Genomic DNA, 19,277 nt, shown 5'->3' with positions numbered 1-19,277 from the left:
AAGAAGTGTTCCAATTTATAAAGGGAATACAAATATGTTTCATGAGTTGCTGTTTGATGTCAGAAATAACATGTTAACAATCAGGAAAAGGCAAATAAAGCAATTAGGTTCATTTAAGGAACAATAAGGCAAGGGATTCTTCAGTATTGAATGTTGATAGATAATATTATTGTTCTTGTATTTAATACACTTGCTTTTTTCATCATTTAATGCCCATTAGGGCAGTGATTAAGCCCAAATAAATCTTTACTACACAAAGCAACAAATCCCTTTGTAATTTAATTTGTGTACTATCCAAAACCAGAAATGTGACCTGACCTTGTGCTCAAACTGGAGATGTTCTACTGCATGCTTAAAGCCAAACAGGTTGCATGACAATCTATGTCTTTTTCAGTATAAGCTGTTCTTGCTCTTTTAGTGGAATGCCTGACTAGAAACAGCATTGCTATGGAAATATATCCCTGTGAAGCCCATAAGAGCTGTATTCCTAGATAGGTGCTGCTTAAATATAGTGATGTCGGGGCGGGAACCAGTAGACAATCCCCCAGGAATGAAAATTTACTTTCAGCAGAGCAAGAGACTTCATAGTTTTAAACAGAACAGTCACTTGGGATTGTTTGTTTGCCCATCTTCTGCACGTTCATCTATTTTTGCAATGTGTCATTAAAGCTCCTCTTCTCAAGGCAGTTCTACAGCAAAAGACTGCTTGGAAAAGTACCATTGCAGCTAAAATTAAAAAGTGATTGAATATTTAATTCACCTATAAACTTCACCATCCCTGGCCATACTCTGGTAGCTAAGAGAAACAGATTTCTGTTCTAAAACTGCTCCCAGATCATTGAAACCTGGTAAGTCACCTAAAAAGAAAACTAGTGGGCATTTTAGCAAGCTGGAACAACTTTGTTTTATACTTCCTCCCATCAGCCTTTTATTGATGTGCTTTCTGCTTCCAATAATAACTATTCAAAAATCATGGGTTGCAGTCTCCATATCCCTTTACTAACGAATAAGCCAAATAATGTGGAATCTGAATATATGATAACCTGCAGAAGTGTACTTTTCCCTTTATTGGGGTGTTAAGATTTTGGACCTGCAATTAAAAATGACCCTGTTGATAAGGGGGAAATTTTGGTAAGTCAACATGCTTCAATATTGCTTTGCAAAGCAAGGCAAGCCAACAAAAGTAATGGACAAGACCTTTGGTTCATTTATGTATTTATGAATGGAAAAGTCAATGCAATTTTACTCATTAAAAACTCAGGTACAAATTACACACACATCATAAGACCACCCATCTTTGATTCACATGGACATATTCGATAAGAGACTCAAAGGACTCACTGGAATAGACTCTTAGTGAAAGTACTCCAGTAAAAGATTACAACAAATTGGAAGCATCTTGGATTTTCAGAAAAAAAGTGTAATTCAATACATAAGTTTTTATGCATGCTTTTAAACAAATACTATATTTTGAGGATGAGCAATAGTCTAAATAAAGGTAAATGACCAGCATTATTAAACTTTTCAACCAGATTTAAAATTAGTCTTAACAGTTGTTAGTTTATCACGCTGTTGCACTGAGAAAAGAAAACAATGGCACGATTTGAATCTTGAGTCATTAAATAGTTTATACCCTACTTCCCCAGAATATTTAGGCTGGTCATAGAAAACAACGCATAGGTAAATAAGCATAATCAGTAATAAACAGTTCAGTTATTTGCAGAACAGAATAGCTTTTTCTTGGAATGTTCTGTTTCTCCCTCTAATCATTCTGTGGGCCAATCATTCTGTAGGCCAATCATTCTGTGGTTGTATGTTTCTTCCAGAACGTGAACTGTTTTGTAAAACTCTTGTTTTAGAAGCAAAAGATGTCTTGAACACCGTGACTCTCTTCTTGATCCCCTCCAAAAAAGATTTCTGGAAACACAAACCTCACCCAGAATATTCCATAGGCCATTCTGGGGAAAATACCGAACTTCTGAGAACAAACCATTCCATTCTGCATACCCCTAAAACATTTGTTCATTTTACAAATTCCAGAAACAGATGCTTACAGATGAACATTCAATCATGCCATTTAACAGTATGGCCTGGAAAGGATGTGCACATTTTAAGGAGCATTAAGACAAGTGTTAATTTACCCTTTGTAGATCATTATGGCATGACTGAAGGCAAAGCCTGGCCTGAAAAAAGAGTTAATCTGCATAGTGCATGATTGATTCAACATAATTTCCAGGAAACAGGCCAGTCACTCTGTTGCATACACCTTCATACCAACCATCATCATTCTTCTTTATCACATAAATGATTGCACCCTCCATGAATGATAGCTCATCATCCTTGTCCTTTGAGTAGTCATATATGGCAACAACTAGAAAAATGGAAAGAGAGGTACCATTGAATTTTGTCACAAGTTATTCTAAAATCATTTCTAGAGTTTTCATGTCAATTCAGATTTTTTTGTTTTAGATTTTTGTCTCTCTCTGTCCCTCCCTCCCTCCCAATGCTCTTTTTTTCCTTCTGTTTCCTCCATAAAAACAACTGTGAAGAGAGTTGCGCTGAAAAAGGGACTGACCCAAAATCACCCAGCTGGATAGGACTAGAACTCTCCACAGTTTCGTAGTTTCTAGGAAATAGTCCTTAACCATATATGTATTTTATCTTGCAGGAACAAGTTAAGTGGGTGTGAGAGTTACAGTCAGTACCAGACTGACTGACCAATTGAAATGACTATTTCTGCATTCTAGTAATAAAGTATACACTGCAGGCACGGTATCCCAAATCTAATCCTTAACGTTTCAAATAAAATGACCCTCAAGAGTTGGCTGGATCAAATACCCAAGGCCTCATGGTAATTTCTGTATTCTGGATATTCCATACAGAACTAGATAAACTAAGGGTGAAAGGAAGCTTCATCCTTCCTCAAATTTATCCCTGTATTAGAAAAATAAAGCCCAATTACCACCACCCACAAAATATGGCATACTACTAATTCAATTTTAATTGTTGTTACAGACATACAATCCTTCAAATGCTGGGACGTTACTTTATTCACCTCCAACCACAAATGCTGTTGTGTTAAAATTACCCATAGCCCAGAAATGTGAATCAGCAGTGTATGTTTTACTTGAAAAAAATAAATATTTGTTACAAGTAGAGAGCAGATGTATTGCTTCCATTACATACCAATTCAGAAGTAGGATACCTTAACTTATATATATCTATATATTATATATTATTATTATTTTACTAGATATAAAATGAAGTGGCAAAAACAAGGTCATTTTTAATCTGAGGACTGACAAATTTACAGATGCAAAGTATGCTGAGAATAGTTGAGCTAACTAAACAAAGCTATACATTTTTAAAAAACATGATTTAACCAGTCACAAAATCTGGATTCATACATATGCTAAAAATAAGCCTTCCCAAACTGGCACACTCTCTAAGTATTGGGGCTTCAACTCCCAGACTCATCCAGGCAGAGGAATTTTGAGAATTGTTATTCCAACACATGCAAAGGACACCATATTGGGAAGGCTGTGCTGAACTGAAAAGAAAACATTTTATGAGTTTAATACAAAGTATACAGCAACTAGCAATAGAGGAATATATCAACTATAAATGATATTCCAATTTGTGGATACATTCCTATCTTAACACCACTTCTGCTAGGGAAAAAGAGTGTTCAGATCCCAAGGGTAGAGACAGGTTAATCATAGGGAAAACTTTATTCAGCTGGTTACACAACTGGTGGAAATAAAGCTGAAAATCAAAGTTAGAATTCAATACAGGTTTATATTTCTAATACTTACATTTGATTTTGAACTTATGAAATTACAGGGTTTCTATCAATATTACTCAGCATATGCAATCTAACAACAACTGGAAGGCCATAGACTGTTTACTTAGTATAATGTTTCAATACAACCAAGATCTTAATGTAACCTTTAGAAACAATTCCTTAGATCTAGTTAGCATTAATTTCCTGATCTGCAAAATTTTGGGAGGGAGGAGTATTGCAACTCTGAAAAAAGGGAATTTATGTCAAGTCGTCCAGTTGGTGGTATCATCTGAATGGGGTACATGTGGCTTAAATCTGCCTAAGGAATCTGGAAAGAAATGTTTAGCACAAATATATTCATCCTTTACCTTTCTCAATATAAGTTTTAGGTGCCCATGCTGGATCACCATCAGCATAAGGATCATTGTACTGCACTACTGCAGCCTCCTCATCTTCATAATCCACTGGTGGTGGAGGTGGAGGTGGTGGAGAGTCATCAAACAAAGGCATCTCATCTGGAGGTGGTGGTGGAGGTGGAGTTGGACTGTCAGCAACTGGTGAATCAGTGAAAGAAGAATATTTGGTCAGATTTAGTTCAAATAGAAGTAAACCCATGATCAGAAGTCCATACCTATTACAGAAACTAGTCACATGCACTAACAGTATCATGCATAGATTAGAGGTGAATGCTTTATATGTTAAAATGCTATGACATAACAATTTTGCAAGTTACTGGCAGCCACAGAACTATAGATGCTAACTTCAAAGCAGATACTCCAGAGGCATAAGCTGATTACTAGCAGAAGTGAGATGTAGACCATCACTTTAATGATTCTCAAGGCATCATTGCTTCATGTTCAAGAGGCCGGTGTAGCTGTTGCTGAATGCTGTAAGCCAAATGTCTTATTTTGTCAGTTTATATTTGCCTTAGAATAAGTGAACAAATGTCCAGGTGCAGAGGCACTGCAAAGAACATCACTTCTAATGCAAGCAAAGTCTCCTTTTGATACTGATGAGAGGAAAGGCCTATTTTTAATCTGTATCACAAACATTCCTAAATTGCAAGGACAGAAAAATCTGCCTCGTGCTCCTAAGCACTATCCACAGAATTTCATCAGCCCTTATTATCTAAATCCCTAACATATCCTCATTTGCAGCATCTCAGTAACATCCTAACATGCAGTAGGTGATAAGGCATATTCAAAAAAGGTTACTTAACTAAAATCTCATTCATTAACTGTCCCAAACACAAATCCTGTAATTTAGGACATACAGTGATAAATCCCAGAGTAGAAAAACAATTGCTATAACTTTTACTTAAAAGAGCATCATTCAGCAATAGTAAAGCATTTTAAATACCATTCAACAGATACAAATGGTATCTGTATTTATCATTAGCACAAAAAACCTTCAATGTAACTAGAAAAATGCATCATTTTGCCTGAAGTATGTCCAAATAATCAATGATACTGGGGCACACCTTTCAAAATATTTAAGGTCCCCATATTTGCTGATTATCAGCTTCATAATTTAAATGTAAATGAAGGAGAAAAATATTGAAGAAACAGATTTCACATCCATTCAGTGATAAACCATGTGCATATTTTTAAATTTTTCCTATGTTGTCCTTAATCTTTTAAAACAAATATGTAAATATGGGGTCATGACTGAATGGACATGAAATCTGTTCCTTGACTTGATGGGTTTAGCCTAAAAGGCATAAACTTTGGCTCAATGCAGTTCAAATTTCTCCTTAATATTATCAAGGGTTATTTTTCACAATAAGGCATGGTAGACTCTCACATTTTCCCTCAGTTTAAACTGGAAAACAATTTTCCAGCAATCATTGATATTTCTCTCTTCTCGTTTACCTCTTAAAAAAATCTAGCAACTAAAGGTCCTTTTAAAAACAATATTGTAAAGTATCATCATGTTAGTGAGTTTAGTTTTAAATTTTAAAAGTATAAATAATGGCTAAGGCTAAGAATCAATATTCTTCCAAAAAATCATTGTGCTTATCCAACATGCATATGTATATACAAGCCCGTCTTACTCATGCCAACAGAAAGGGCCTACTTCAGATCCCAATGTTTAAATAACTCTCCAACTATCCAGATACAGAAGAGCCTTCTCTGCTGCAACACCAGCTAAGCTCTGCCTCCACCTACCTACCTTCCATGGACACCTGTTGACCTTCCTCTGTCAGTTGGCCAAGGAACCCAATGGGAGAATCCATACTGGATGTGGCTGCTGGATTGATAGTAGACTCCACCTCACCTCCCCTTTGCGCTCTGCTCTCTATCCATCCATCTTTTAAACTGATGTTTTCTCATAAGTATTCTTTTTCATAGTTTATTTTATCATTCTAGTATTTTACTTCTGTCCTGTCCTACACCCCTTTCTTTTTCTTCTTTTTGATTATTGTAAGCAGCCTAGAGTTGTGGCAAATAAATTTAATCAATCAATCAATCAATAATAAAATATAGTGTGGGTTCACTGACATGTGGCTGATGGCTAATCACTTTCTGGATCAGCTTTTTGGAATCTACTGGTGTTGGATGGGAAATGATACTAGGAACAGTGAAGATATTTTTCCATCCTTCCCTTCTCTTGGAGTTGTTTTTAAAGTAATGACTACATATCAAAAATATACGGCTTTTTTCAGTTACAACCCTTTTTTGTTGAATGTCTATTGCAATAGATCTGCCTTTTTATTGTAGTAGGACCTAAAATTCTTGATTTGGAGCGTAGACCTTGATCATTGGAACGTGTCTCATTATGATCTGTCAAGCATACTTGTTCATTTGGATGTATGAAATGCTTTGTTCTCTCCCCTTGTCTACACTTCTGGGAGGCATCATATTGGGCTGACCTTCTGCATCTGCTTCAATTAGTCTACATACCACATCAAATTTCTTGCAAAAGGATGAGGCCTCATGATGGGAAGCCAATGCATTCAGGGTACCTGCAGTAGTGTCAAAGGCTCAGCACCTACCCAATGTGATGTATCTTAGAAAGAAATCCAGGAAGAGCCATCCTCAGAAGAGAGAAGTAACAAAAGATACTAAACAAGAGTACATCCACTGTGGGCTGATTGCCTGTGATGGTGGTGATTTGTTTTTAAATGAAGCAATACAACTTCTTGAAGATGTATTGGTATGTTCTTATTATTTACTACTTTAATATTCATATATTGCAGAGGTAACTTGCTCAGTTACCATCAGGATTCTTAGAACCAATTGTGCCTTAGTTTAGAGAATGCCCATAACTGTTCCTTACTAACATATTCAGGCTCTCCTTTTTCACATATACTAATAAAAGTAGATCTAAGCACAATAGGTCAATTTCATAATCCAAATCTGATAATTGGCCTATGATAAATGAATAGGTTCACACATTTTCAACATACTGTAATATGCTAATAGGTACAATATTGTGAGTGTCTCTCCTACCATAAGGTCCACAGACCGACCAATTCTTTTACTGTGTGTGTGTGTGTGTATTTATATTTAATTTATATTTATATTTTTCTTACTGGATTGTATCCTTCGTTTATTGGCCAAGCCCAACTGTTCTGTACATAAAAACCAAGCAGTTCATAGACTTAATCCAGTAGAAAGCAATACAATGGCTTGAACAGAAAATATTTCCATTCCAGAATTTTTTAGCTTAAGATATGTTATAAAAGATACAGAATTCAGCTCTTCTTGCAACTATTTTTTTCCCACAAAAGAGCTTCTCACCTGAAAATTTTTCATTCACAATACTACTACATGTTTCCTGTACTTAAGGTATTCACATCTGATGTTAACCTACTAGAAAAACTTAAAATTTCTCCTGCAACCAAATACCCCAAAGTGTTGCAAATAATTGGGAAGTTGTTGGAGAAAATTTTGGAATTTGGATGGTAAGAAGCAGAATGAAGAACAACAGGAAGAAGTCCCACTGAGCAAGCTCAAGTCCATTAGTGTAGCACCAGAAACAGCTCAGAATAACCCACAGTACAGTGCTGGAAAACCAGGGCAAGAATTGCTTAAGATGTATGAAACATCAATATTTGCTATACTACCACTATCAAGAAAATTAATATAGAACTATTATGAAATTGCAATTAGTCTTTATTATTATTATTTTTTTCCAGAAAATGAGATTATAATACCATATATTCAGAAAAAGCAGGAAAAACTTCAGACAATCTTAAAATAAAGGTCTTGACATGCTCCTAAGGACAACAGCAACTGTAAACTCTGGATAAAATCCAGTTTCTTGAAAAAGTATACTTTGGTCCCACAGAAACAAAGATATTGATGATAAAAGTAATAATTTTGTCAACAGTACTGACACTGGAAAGATGAAATGAATGCTGTGTTATTTTCTCTATCTTTACTACATCCAACTGTGTTCAACTGTGCACTCTATAAAAAAAGCCTTCCTTAAATTGGTCCTGAATCTCTTTAAAATTAAAGGAGTCACCAAATCCTACCATTGCAAGTAGTCTTATTTTTATAAGACAATTGATTTGATACAATTCTAGCATGTCTGCTTTTGTTTCAAGGAAAATCCTTCAAGAAATGTAGTCTATCTTTGTACAGGAGCTGCAGTAATTCTCTTAAGGATTTTGGCTTTTTCCAGCTGTGTAATATAAAACACATGCGCAGAGCCAAACTGTAAATAACAATGCAGTGTCTAATTTAAATGTGAGGCAAGACATCAAACAAGAGCCAGTATTATTCTCTGCAACAGTTAACTCTGAATCTGATCCAAAGTAAGGAGCAGAAGTTATCCCAGGGTCAAACCCAATCTATAAAGTTGGGTATGGCTCCTATAATCCTTTCAGAAATTGCTGCCAAACTTAGCTCTGTCTTTTTCTGGATCATGCAGCTGCCCTCTTCTATCAGTCCTATTTGATTTTGACATAAGTTTATATATAAGTATGATTTTTAAGACGTCATTTCTGTTTTGGAGCCAGTCTTTCATTATCACTTCTTGTCAGATTTAAAGTGCAGACATTTAAAGACAAGCTGATACACTCAGCCTAAGAAAAGTTAACTTGTTTTCACATTTTCAATGATGTCCTGACTTGCCTGACACAGTTTTTATACAGAAAAGTCAGATAAAAGTCCATTAAATATTATTGGCAGAGTCTTCCTGGTCCATGTAATCCTTTGTGTTAATGCAATATACATGCAGTCAGCCACATAATATCTTGTAGGGAGATGTTATTTGAACATACTTAAGCATCCCACTTAGATTGATCCTAAACTGGTTTAAACTAGCTGCCCTTTTGGCCTCTAGGGAATGGTTCCAAGGAGGGTGCTTTTTTCCACAGCCCAGGGGGCATGATTTCATGCACTCCTTAGATCTCGCATGTGCCCAGATGGGGCTTTGCACATTTGTGTGGCCCTGGGGTTTGGGAGGCTAAAGATGGCTATAAAAATGCTTCTATCTGCTCAAATCAAAACTTTTTAAAAATCCATGCACTTGTATCTGTAAAATTTTGTGTCCAATGTCTTGTTAGATGCAGGTATAGCCATGATTTCTTAAAAAGAATGTGTACATCAAACTATTATTTATATCTCCTAAATGAACAGGTCGAGGATTTGACAAAAGAGAGCTAGAGGGAAATGTGTGAGTGCTATCTTTTTCTAATTTCTTACAAAATTACCAAATTATTTTGGATGCTTAAACAAACGAACAAAACCACAGGTCTAAAAATGTTATCAGTAACAATAATCGGAGCGTAAGAAAATGTACCCTTCAGTTCCACGTTGGTGCTGAAATGCAAGATGGAATTAGCATTTTAAGTACGAAAAAAATCATCCAAACTCTCAAAGCAGTAAAACCAAGGAGAAGAATCTGACTGGCCAGCCATGCATGCTACAGGAGAAAGAGAGAGACAGAAAGAGAGAAAGAAAGTAAGGTCGACTCTACTCTTTGGAGAAGCTAAGCTGCCAACTTACTGTTTTCTTGCACCCTGGCCACGAAGCCTGTGAGAGGTATCTGTGGAGTCAACTGAGGCATTGGGGGAGGGGGTGGAGCAATAGAAACTGGAAGTAACACACACACCATAAACGGGGAAGTAAACATAGATACAGGAAAAGGAAAATAAAAACAAAAAGTAGCTGTCAGTAACACTGGACCACAATAAAGCTACGCAATGAACAGAAACACACAAGACCTCCTTAGCTTCTCTAGCAATATAGCCTCTGCTAAATTTTGTTTTTAATCATCTGGAAATTAAAAAGCAAAGCAAAATAAACCTAAGGTAGATAATATGTGAGCTACTCTTTCAAACATTTCACCTGGCCACTTAAAAACATTTGTGGGCTTGAAATATAGACATCCTGCCATCTTACCACAAAAACTTGTAAGGAATGCCAAGTTTAGGGAGACTATATGGGTGTTTGTGTGTTCTTCCTTAGCAAGTATGTTTTCTTCTGAGGAAAGTGGTATAAAAAAGGTTTTAAAAAGTAGCAAAGGCCCCTTGCAATGACGGTGAAAGCTTAAAAAGGGGGGTTGGGTGGGCAAAACATGCCAAAGCCATAAAGTTTATAGACTGCCTGCTCTTTAGCATAAAATTAAATTTACATATTACATGCCTTATTATTTTCATATTTAAAAATTTTCTGCATTAGAGGATTTCAGGAGAGATTTTTTAAATGGAGCTTTAAGAAGTATAATTCTATGAAAATAAAAACTGGTCCACAAAAAATAGATATGCTCATTACAAAAACTCAAATGGGTGCTTTCCAAGAAGTAAACCTAAGAATTTCATAGGAATTATGGACTAGATGACCTACAAGGTCCCTTCCGACTCTGATTATCTATTATCTGTTATTCGTAACAAGTTTTCAATATTATTTAATTGTGTGAGCCTTAAGATGATATATAAGTTGAAGCTGGACTTTTAAATGCTTCCAGCATCTAATAATGGTCAGCAACCAACAATTCACGATAAATTATTTGCTCACAACCAGTTACCTAAGGCATTTTCCAATGATTGACAGGACCAACAAACCTCACTATGAATCTTTAACCTAAAGGCCAAAGGCCCTCAGATAAATACATAATGATATGTTAGATAAACCTCTTATAATGAATTTATGTTCAGATTTATGAGCAAGGTACATTTTGAATGTAATTGAGAAATAATAGCAATGTTTTAGAATGGTTTGTGTGAATATCAGTGAGAAGCAGAAGATGGGAATGCTGTTTCTGAATGTTTCTACATGCTTAATTCTCTAATGTGAACCATGGGATATGCACAGAAACACAACCCTTTTCAGACTGATCCAAAAGGTATTAGAACAGATGCCAGATGGAGGAAATACATATTTTATTAAAATATCTCTGATCTCCTCACACTGAGTTCTGTATCTCTACCTCTGATTAGTTTGTGTGTGTGTGTGTGTGTGTATGTGTTCATTATAAAGTGACCATTAGGTACACTTTCACAAGCACTAGTGAAAACTAGATTCCTTCTATGAGGGAGATGGGCATTTTCTAAATGTGATACATAAATTAAATAAATATAATAAAATAAAATATTGTAAGATCAAGAAACTACTGGCTTTAGAAACAATTATAACAGGATGCCAGAGAGATCCACAACCTTGAGAAATACAAATGATTTCATTCTATTTTTTAAAACCAATTGAAGGATTTACTTAGAAAAGTAAAAGTAACTGTTCATTTGAAACAGTTTTGTATTTCCAAAGATGGACTGATTTTAAACAATTCCAAGATTCAGTATTTATATTTACAATTAAATACTAACACTGAGCTAACTTTATATTAATCCAGTCTTGTGTGTCTAGTAAGAAATACAACACAAATATCATTTCCTCAAGACTCTTATTGCCAAGATTGACTGGCTCTACTCCTCTTTTTTTCTCCCCAATAAAATCAATTTGCTGACCAGGGAAATCTACAATTTATTTTATCAAATCTAGGGCACTAAATTTAAGAGAAGAGCAAAATATCTAGTCAAGTTAAAATTGGTGACTACAGAGTATTTTTTTAATGTGGCAATCATTAATATTTTGAGGATTTGAATGTATTAGATATCAGCAATGTGATTATAAACAAACATAAAATTAAATTAAAAATATTCAGGTAAGGTCTTTCCTAAGGATTCTTTAATCTTACTAGCAAAGTGATACATGAAAGTGATAGAGCCATTTTATTTATTTGTAAATATGCCTATCTTTGGCAAACAGATATTACCGATTTATTTTGAAACTCTAGACTGAATGTAGCAGAATCTCTCAATGTTGTTATCATATTAAGAACTATTCGAGTGTTTCTCTCATTCCTGAAATCTCTCCCTATCAGCGATCCAGATTAAACTCTCAAAATTCTTAGCAACAGCCAAACAAAGTTGATGAAGTTTGAAAAAGCTATTCTGTTTTTATATGTAAAAATCATATCCTGACAGAGTTTAACTCAAAGTGCCAAACTATAATTCCACTTTCTCAACAAAATATGATGGTCAGTAGATTGTGCAAAGTATTGTGAGGCAGGTTTTGTAAAATAATCTAGAAACCTATCAGACACTTGGCATAGTTCCTGTAATCACCTGTGTGATTCTGGCTTATGTATGCTAATTTGTACAGGTATATTTCATATTCCAATGCAGCTTTGCTACAGGATGCAAAAACCCTAAGTGTGGTATTTCAAGATAAATAAATTTATTTTTACTTGAAATGATAATAAACTATGCTGTATTTACCCGATAGGAAGATTATTCTAAATATAAGATTTCATATGTAATCCAAATATAAGTAACATAAATTAAGTTACTCATCTGCATTACAGGTAGTACTCAACTTATAAACATTGGGTTATTGTTCAAAGTTACACTGGCAATTAAAAATGTGAATTACACCTGGTCCTTGCAATTACAACCATTGCAGCATCCCCATGATCATTTGATCAAAATTTAGGTGCTTGGCAACTGGAAATTTTAGTTCTAATTGAGGTTGTAAGTCAAGGACCACCTGTACATATTTCAGCAAAATATAAAGCAACCCTGTTGTTTTAAGCATAACTCTTGGAGAAAAGACTAAGTTTCTATTTGCATAAATATGTAACTTGCTCGTGTACCTTCCTATAAAAAAGCCACAGTCATAACTTTTTCTATAGTTACCGATTAAATGGTAGTTTCAGTGGGAAACTGGTTTCATAAAGAGTATCTGAATAACTGAAGCCAAGCAACACAAGAGGGAAGGGGAAGGGGAAGGAGGGACAAAAACAAATTGTGTAAGTGAAAAAATTTTCTTGGCCTTTACAATTACATCTTGGAAGAAGATCTGGATATGCCTTAGTGACTCAGATCGATGATTAAACCATGTAAAACTTTCAAACTGGTTTGCCCCCAAACAAACCCAGGAGTTCTATGCTCTGCAGTAACCTTACTTGAGTTTTGAGAATAGAGAGGCCCGCCATTAATATGAGGTTGAGCAGAAAATGGAGCAGTCACAGAAAGATTCCTCCTAAATCCAGCAGAAGAGGCTGAAGAAGTGGTAGAGTTGTGTCGGGAAATCTGCCTGGTCATTGTGCCATACTGGGAACCAGGAGCTGACCCAGGAACAGCTGAAATGCAAGAGCCAAAAGGAACCAAGACGACTTGAGCAGAACAAAACACAAACAACAACTTAGAATACAATGCAGAAACCAAGAGTGAGGGAGGGAAGAAAAAAGGGGCAGGGAGACCACAGCACAGTAAAAACATGAAAATTCAAATCCACTTAGGCTTCATGGGACAGATAAAGAAAAAAAAATGCATCAATCGTGTGTTTTGGGGAAAAAGAAAAGGATTTACCTTAACTTATATAAATATATATTTTAACATCTTTAAAGACACAACTACATAACTCCAATATTCATGATGAATCTTTGAGAGCTACTATTCCCCTTTAAATAAGTAGACTGTACAGAAGATAAAAGACGAAAGTACAGTTAGGCAGTTAAATCCTCACATTATGATTATTCCTTAATGCTGCATGAATAACAAAGTACTGTGTACATAGCTATATAATGGCTTGGAAAGCAAAGGTGGTTTGCAAACAAAAGAAAAATTCAGGGCAATGAATACAGTTGATGTAAATTAGTTTTAGCCATGTTCCCATTCCTTTTATTTCATTCTTTAATTTTTTCACTTACTATTTCTTACTCCTTTTCTGCATAACACTTTTACCCTGGAAATTGTAAGATGGTTATATAAGTAGTTATTGTTATTACACTCAAGTCAAAACCACACAAGAACAAAAAACCAGTTCCATCAATTCATCAGTCCTGTAAAGAAAGTTATAAAAGGAACCCTATCTAGCAGTTCAAAAAATAAACAAATTTCATTATTTTCAAAAGGTTGAACTCAGCCTGCTTTCCGCCTCGAGAACTTTTGGAATCCTGAAAGAGCCTTAGAAAAAACAGTTATTGGTGCTGTTAAAATCATTCACTTGCCAGCCATATCTTGATCTACAAACTCGCAAATTAATCATTAAAGAAATTTGGTTTGCTCATTGCTGCTTTTCTAATTCTACGTGAGGACTCAGCACTATTCTGAATAAAGTAATAACCTCTTTTAAAAGGATACTATATTGTGTATAACTTGCAGATAAGTTCATCCACTGACAAGATGAACTCAAATTTTAAACCAAAATCCAACAAAAAATGTGCTGCCAGCAGATGAGACAAGTGTCAAATTTTTCGTATGTTTTAATTTTCAAAATTACTTACTGGCATTTTTCAAGCGATTTTTATTTTTAAAAAATTTGAGGGTTTTGCTTGTTGTGGACAGACACAAATATATATGGAATACTTATATGGAAAAAGAGTATTTTTAAAAAACTGAACGGAAAAACAATTATATATATATATCACAGATAAACCAAACTCAATTTTGGGGGGTGTATTTTGACACCCAAAATGTTGTTATAAATGATAACTAGAAAAAAAAATTCATTGCTGTTTTTTTTTTAAAAAAAACTATGATAACAAAAAATTAAATCGGATTCTGTTCATTTTCATACATAAACATAAAAGATAAGTGCTTTCCTTCTTTCTGTGTTCTATGATCACAACATAGCTCTTGTTCTAGTTCAGTCCTCTTTAAATTTATTTATGTAACAGGGTTTTGTTCTCTACATGGGGAAAAACTACATCTATCAGCAAACCCCATAAATGTGTCAACCAATATCTAATGGCTGAATTAAGTCACTGCAAGAATTAGCAGCGGGATTATTCCAGAGGATGATGATATATTGCACAGAATCTATTTTTTCCCTGAATGTTTGTTAAAACAGGTTTCTGGGCTTTGATCAATAAATACCTTGGCCAATAGTTGGTGGTGAGGGTGTAGGTACTGCAATGGGTATGCCAATTCCGCTGCTCCCACTGTTTTCTCGGCTGCCACTTCCTCCACTGCTACCACTACTCAAAACAAAGCAAGCAGATAAATAAAATATTGCTATAACCGGTAATGTAACATTTGTGACTTTGAAACACGTCAGCAAATCATGAAGCACATATTTTTTTTACTCTGTCTAAAGAAAAAGAGAAAAGAGAGGGAATTAATCCCAGATGATGATTCTGATAACAGCAGAGCTGTTTTCAAGAAACACAGATGTGATAATCAAGCAAAAAAGCAGTTTTATGAATATTTAATATAAAAACTGGGAAGAGTTATCTGAGACTTTAAAAAAGACGGTTAGAACAACTAAAATAATACTCCGAATGTTTGCAGGTTGTTTAAATCAATTAAAGGTCGTAAACTGTCTAATAAAAGCTTTAAGATATAGACAAATTGTGATTGCAATGAACAGAAGATATATTTTCCTGGGAATAAAGTATCAGGAAAAGTGTTTACATAAATATTATGCAAATCAATTATCATTTATAAGTTAAATAGAGCCAGTTAGAAATATATTTGTAATACCCTTTCCTAGTTGGATGGTTTGTGGCCTCAAAAACTGTCTAAAAGAATGCAAATGACTAGCTGTCTGCAAGGATAAAAATCTTTTCATTCACTACCATCCAATCAGAACTGAAGAAACTTCTTGGATAGGAAGCAAAAGTCTTCAAAGAAAACCAGAAAGGCCAGTTGCCTCTTGAAAAAGCATTTTTGGGACAACCATGACCTGGATGACTGAGAATCTCCATAGATATTGAGAAAGGTTGTGCTAAAATCCAAAATCTGATATTCCATGTTCCATATATTAATTCAAAGCAAGGCAAACATTCATGCACTACATATAGATTAGTTGGAAAGTATTCAGTCAAAATAAGTGAAACGTTAAAAATGGTAGCCAATAATGGAGATTATTTTCACAAAAATTGGTGTTTGGTATGCCAAGGACCTAGAACTTGTTGCCATGGTTGCAGCTGAATTTCATCACAAGCCATTTGGAACATTGAAGAGTCCATTTCTGCTGTCTCAAATAATGTATAAATAAGATATTTATACAACTACTTTAAATAATACAGTGCTTTAACAAATGGCTCAGAACAGAAAGATTTTGTCCCCAAAAATGCTGGGCACTGAAGCCTATTTTGTCATTAAGAGAAAAACGATTAAAATTACTACTGCTATGTCAAATCATTTTGGCAGCACTACCTTACATTGCTGTAAAATCTTGCCTTTGTTTCTTTACAGAACCTTTATTCTCAAGGCACTAGTTGGAGAAAGCTCTATTAGAGCAATCAATTATAACCTCTTTTCTTCAACATTTGACCAATGAAATTGAATAGAATAAAATATTAATTTTGTACAATTGGAGAAATGTCTAATAAAAGTCTATGCAGGTAGACAGATTTTCTTTCTGCAATCTTCTTTCAACCTCAAGCCCATCTTTCCATCTTAAGAGCAACAGAAAAATTAAGAACCAATTCTCAAATCATACTTGTTTTTGGATCATTTCAATAATCTTGATAGCACTGCTATAGAATGAAATCTCACTTTAGAGGCTAGTAAGATGATAAACATGGAGTTGTTTCAATGCATAAAAATCAGCAGGGAATAATGAAAAATGTTGTGGTCATAATAGACCAGGATGCCTTCCCTACATACAGTTTTTGAGAATACCTCAATGTAAAGAATAATTCGCAAGATGATGCTGAACATGTCCAGAATCTATAAGCATTGTTTCCAGAAGAAGTTCTTAAAATTGTAGGATGAAATAGATCAATATCGTGCTTTAAAATGAATGCAGCATATGCGTGTACTCCTTGTGTTTTATTAATCTAAACAATATTTCCAGGTTTTCTTTAAACCTGGCAATCTACAAACTATGGTTCTCTAAATCAATCCTGTAGAAATATGGCAATTCATTACTAAACTGTAAAAGGGCAATTTACTTTTTGAAAAAGGCAATAAAATAGGTCCATTATGTATGAACCTTTGACTAAAAAGAAATAGAATCCTCAAAGATACAGAAAAAGTGGCTGAAATTTCTAATGTATTCCTGTGTCACCACTGCAGCACCCAAGCTTGAAAAGCTCCTATTTAAAAACAAATGTGACTTTGGAAACAGCAAATAGTTTGCACCAAAAAAAAACATCTTCATCTCCTTTTGCTAACTTCTATTATTGTTTGCCAAGATTTGCCATCAAGACTCCAATCCATTTACCTGTGAGTCCTCGGCCTCTGGTTCAAGGAAGCAGTCCTTCCAGGACTGTGTTGACTTCCAAGCCTTGCTGGACTGGTCATGTAATCATTGGGAACTGTGGGTGGTTTGACAGGCTCCAATGTTTTATAGGGAGTGTTCCGTCTAGCAAAACGAAGCAGGACAGAAAACAAAATGGACAGATAAGAAAAAAAGAAATGAAAAATGGATTAGATTACTAGGAAACAAATCACTGCACTGTGATTTTAACCATTAAGCAATTTAATGTCCATTGTCCAGCAGCATTCTTTATATAAACAATATTATTGATAAATATCGGATACTTTCTAGGCATGCTGGACTACCTCATCATATACATGCAGTTTCAGCAAAAGTTCAATGTGAAGTTATTTACTCAAACACAGCTCTGGGAATATAAATTGCAAAGAAATTCTATGGATATTTTTTTCCTTCTTATTTCATAAGTGGAAAATCAAAAATTCATATTTCAAAAGGAAATATAAACAGAAAGTGAATATCTAAGGAATCAATCTCAATAGTTAAATATGAATTGTATGCATAAAATTCAAAGGACTCACTGTTATAAATATATTTAGTTAAAACACAAGAAAACCAAAAACAAATTATCATGTAACTCTGAGGGCTATGCTCAGAATCATACTATAAACTTTACTGTTTTCTTTATAGGATCTGTGTATCTGTACATGGGTATGAACTCCGAACCTAGTATTGGAAGGATCAGAATTCTCAGAAATCCTAATTATCATGTACAGGTAATCCTCACATAATAACCATTGATTCAGTAACTATGTGGAATTAAAACAGCACTGGATAAATTATATTTATGACTAGTCCTTATAGGCAGGGGTCTCCAACCCCTGACTTTAAGCTTTGTTGACTGAGGAATTCTGGGAATTAAAGTCCATAAGTCTTAAAGTTGCCGAGGCTGGAGACTCCTGCTTAAAGGTATGGCTATTATAACATCTCTATGGTCACATGATAGAAATTTAGACACCTGGCAGCTTTCCTGTATTTCTGACTGTAAAGTGTGCTTCAATTCCTCCCACCGACACCCCCACACACACACACATTTCTCCCCCCTCCATCTTTGCCTTTTTGGCTGCCCTGCCCTCTGCCACCTCTGCCACCTTCAGCTGACCTTTTTACACCTCATCAGCAGTGGAGGAAGAAGATGGCAAAGGTTGGCAGGGGCAATGGAGAGTAACAAAGGGAAGGATGACCCAAAGGGCAAAGATGGAAGGATGAGATAGAAAAATGAGGGGAGCTGAAGTGAGCACAGTAGGACAGAAAAAGGATAATAAGGTCGCCTAATAATAGTGTGGTCCTCACATAAGAGAACTATCACAACTGAGGTCACTAAGCAGTGCAGTCACATGATGTTTTGCCTAACAACTGCATCACTTAGTGGCAGAAATTTCAGTCCCAATTAGGCTTAAACAAGGACTACTTATGAATGCAAATCAGCCTACTAATATTAATTATTTTCAGTAGCACAGTACTTTTTTTTTATAAAATGGTTTTAAGATTAGGTATTATATATCTGGTAATTTATGCAAAACTCAATGTATGACAGCACACTCATAATCTCTTAGTTGGTAGAATATGGGCAACAATATGTAAGTTTGCAGAGTAAATATATAACTGAATGTGAGGATGACTTTCAGGGACAAGATGCTGCCAGGAAACAATCAGTCAAGAGAGGCAGAAGCCTTCAGTGGATTAATGGTTAGAAGAAGAAACTTAGGAAGGACCCACTGTAATTGTAAGTGATTAAAAGTGACAGTGGAAAATTTGTACTTTCAAATTTTCATTACTTTGTTAATGTAGCCTTACAATAAAGTAAAATT

At 35.0% G+C, this 19,277-nt stretch overlaps 1 protein-coding gene across 6 annotated transcripts in view; it reads right to left on the bottom strand.

Annotated features, from left to right (window-relative positions):
* Positions 1 to 1,198: 1,198 nt before the first annotated feature.
* Positions 1,199 to 19,277, bottom strand: part of ABI1 (abl interactor 1) — a 90,361-nt gene continuing 72,282 nt past the window's right edge. For 2 of the 6 annotated variants that reach the window (XM_026672150.2, XM_026672151.2), the window contains 6 exons: positions 17,413 to 17,553; positions 15,117 to 15,217; positions 13,202 to 13,378; positions 9,745 to 9,831; positions 4,153 to 4,338; positions 1,199 to 2,371 (listed from right to left, as the gene is read on the bottom strand). In XM_026672150.2, the coding sequence (XP_026527935.1) occupies positions 2,196 to 2,371; positions 4,153 to 4,338; positions 9,745 to 9,831; positions 13,202 to 13,378; positions 15,117 to 15,217; positions 17,413 to 17,553 (868 nt within the window). In that variant the 3' untranslated portion in view covers positions 1,199 to 2,195. The remainder of the gene's footprint in view (positions 2,372 to 4,152; positions 4,339 to 9,744; positions 9,832 to 13,201; positions 13,379 to 15,116; positions 15,218 to 17,412; positions 17,554 to 19,277) is intronic. The other 4 variants (XM_026672152.2, XM_026672153.2, XM_026672154.2 and 1 more) reach the window with 2 other exon arrangements.

This window comes from Notechis scutatus, chromosome Z (genome assembly GCF_049901735.1).
Source record: "Notechis scutatus isolate UNSWTSFEM ecotype Mainland chromosome Z, rNotScu1.2, whole genome shotgun sequence".
Taxonomy (NCBI): Eukaryota; Metazoa; Chordata; class Lepidosauria; order Squamata; family Elapidae; genus Notechis; species Notechis scutatus.
The sequence above is the reverse complement of the archived record's forward strand: the minus strand, read 5'-3'. Positions and strand labels throughout refer to the sequence as shown.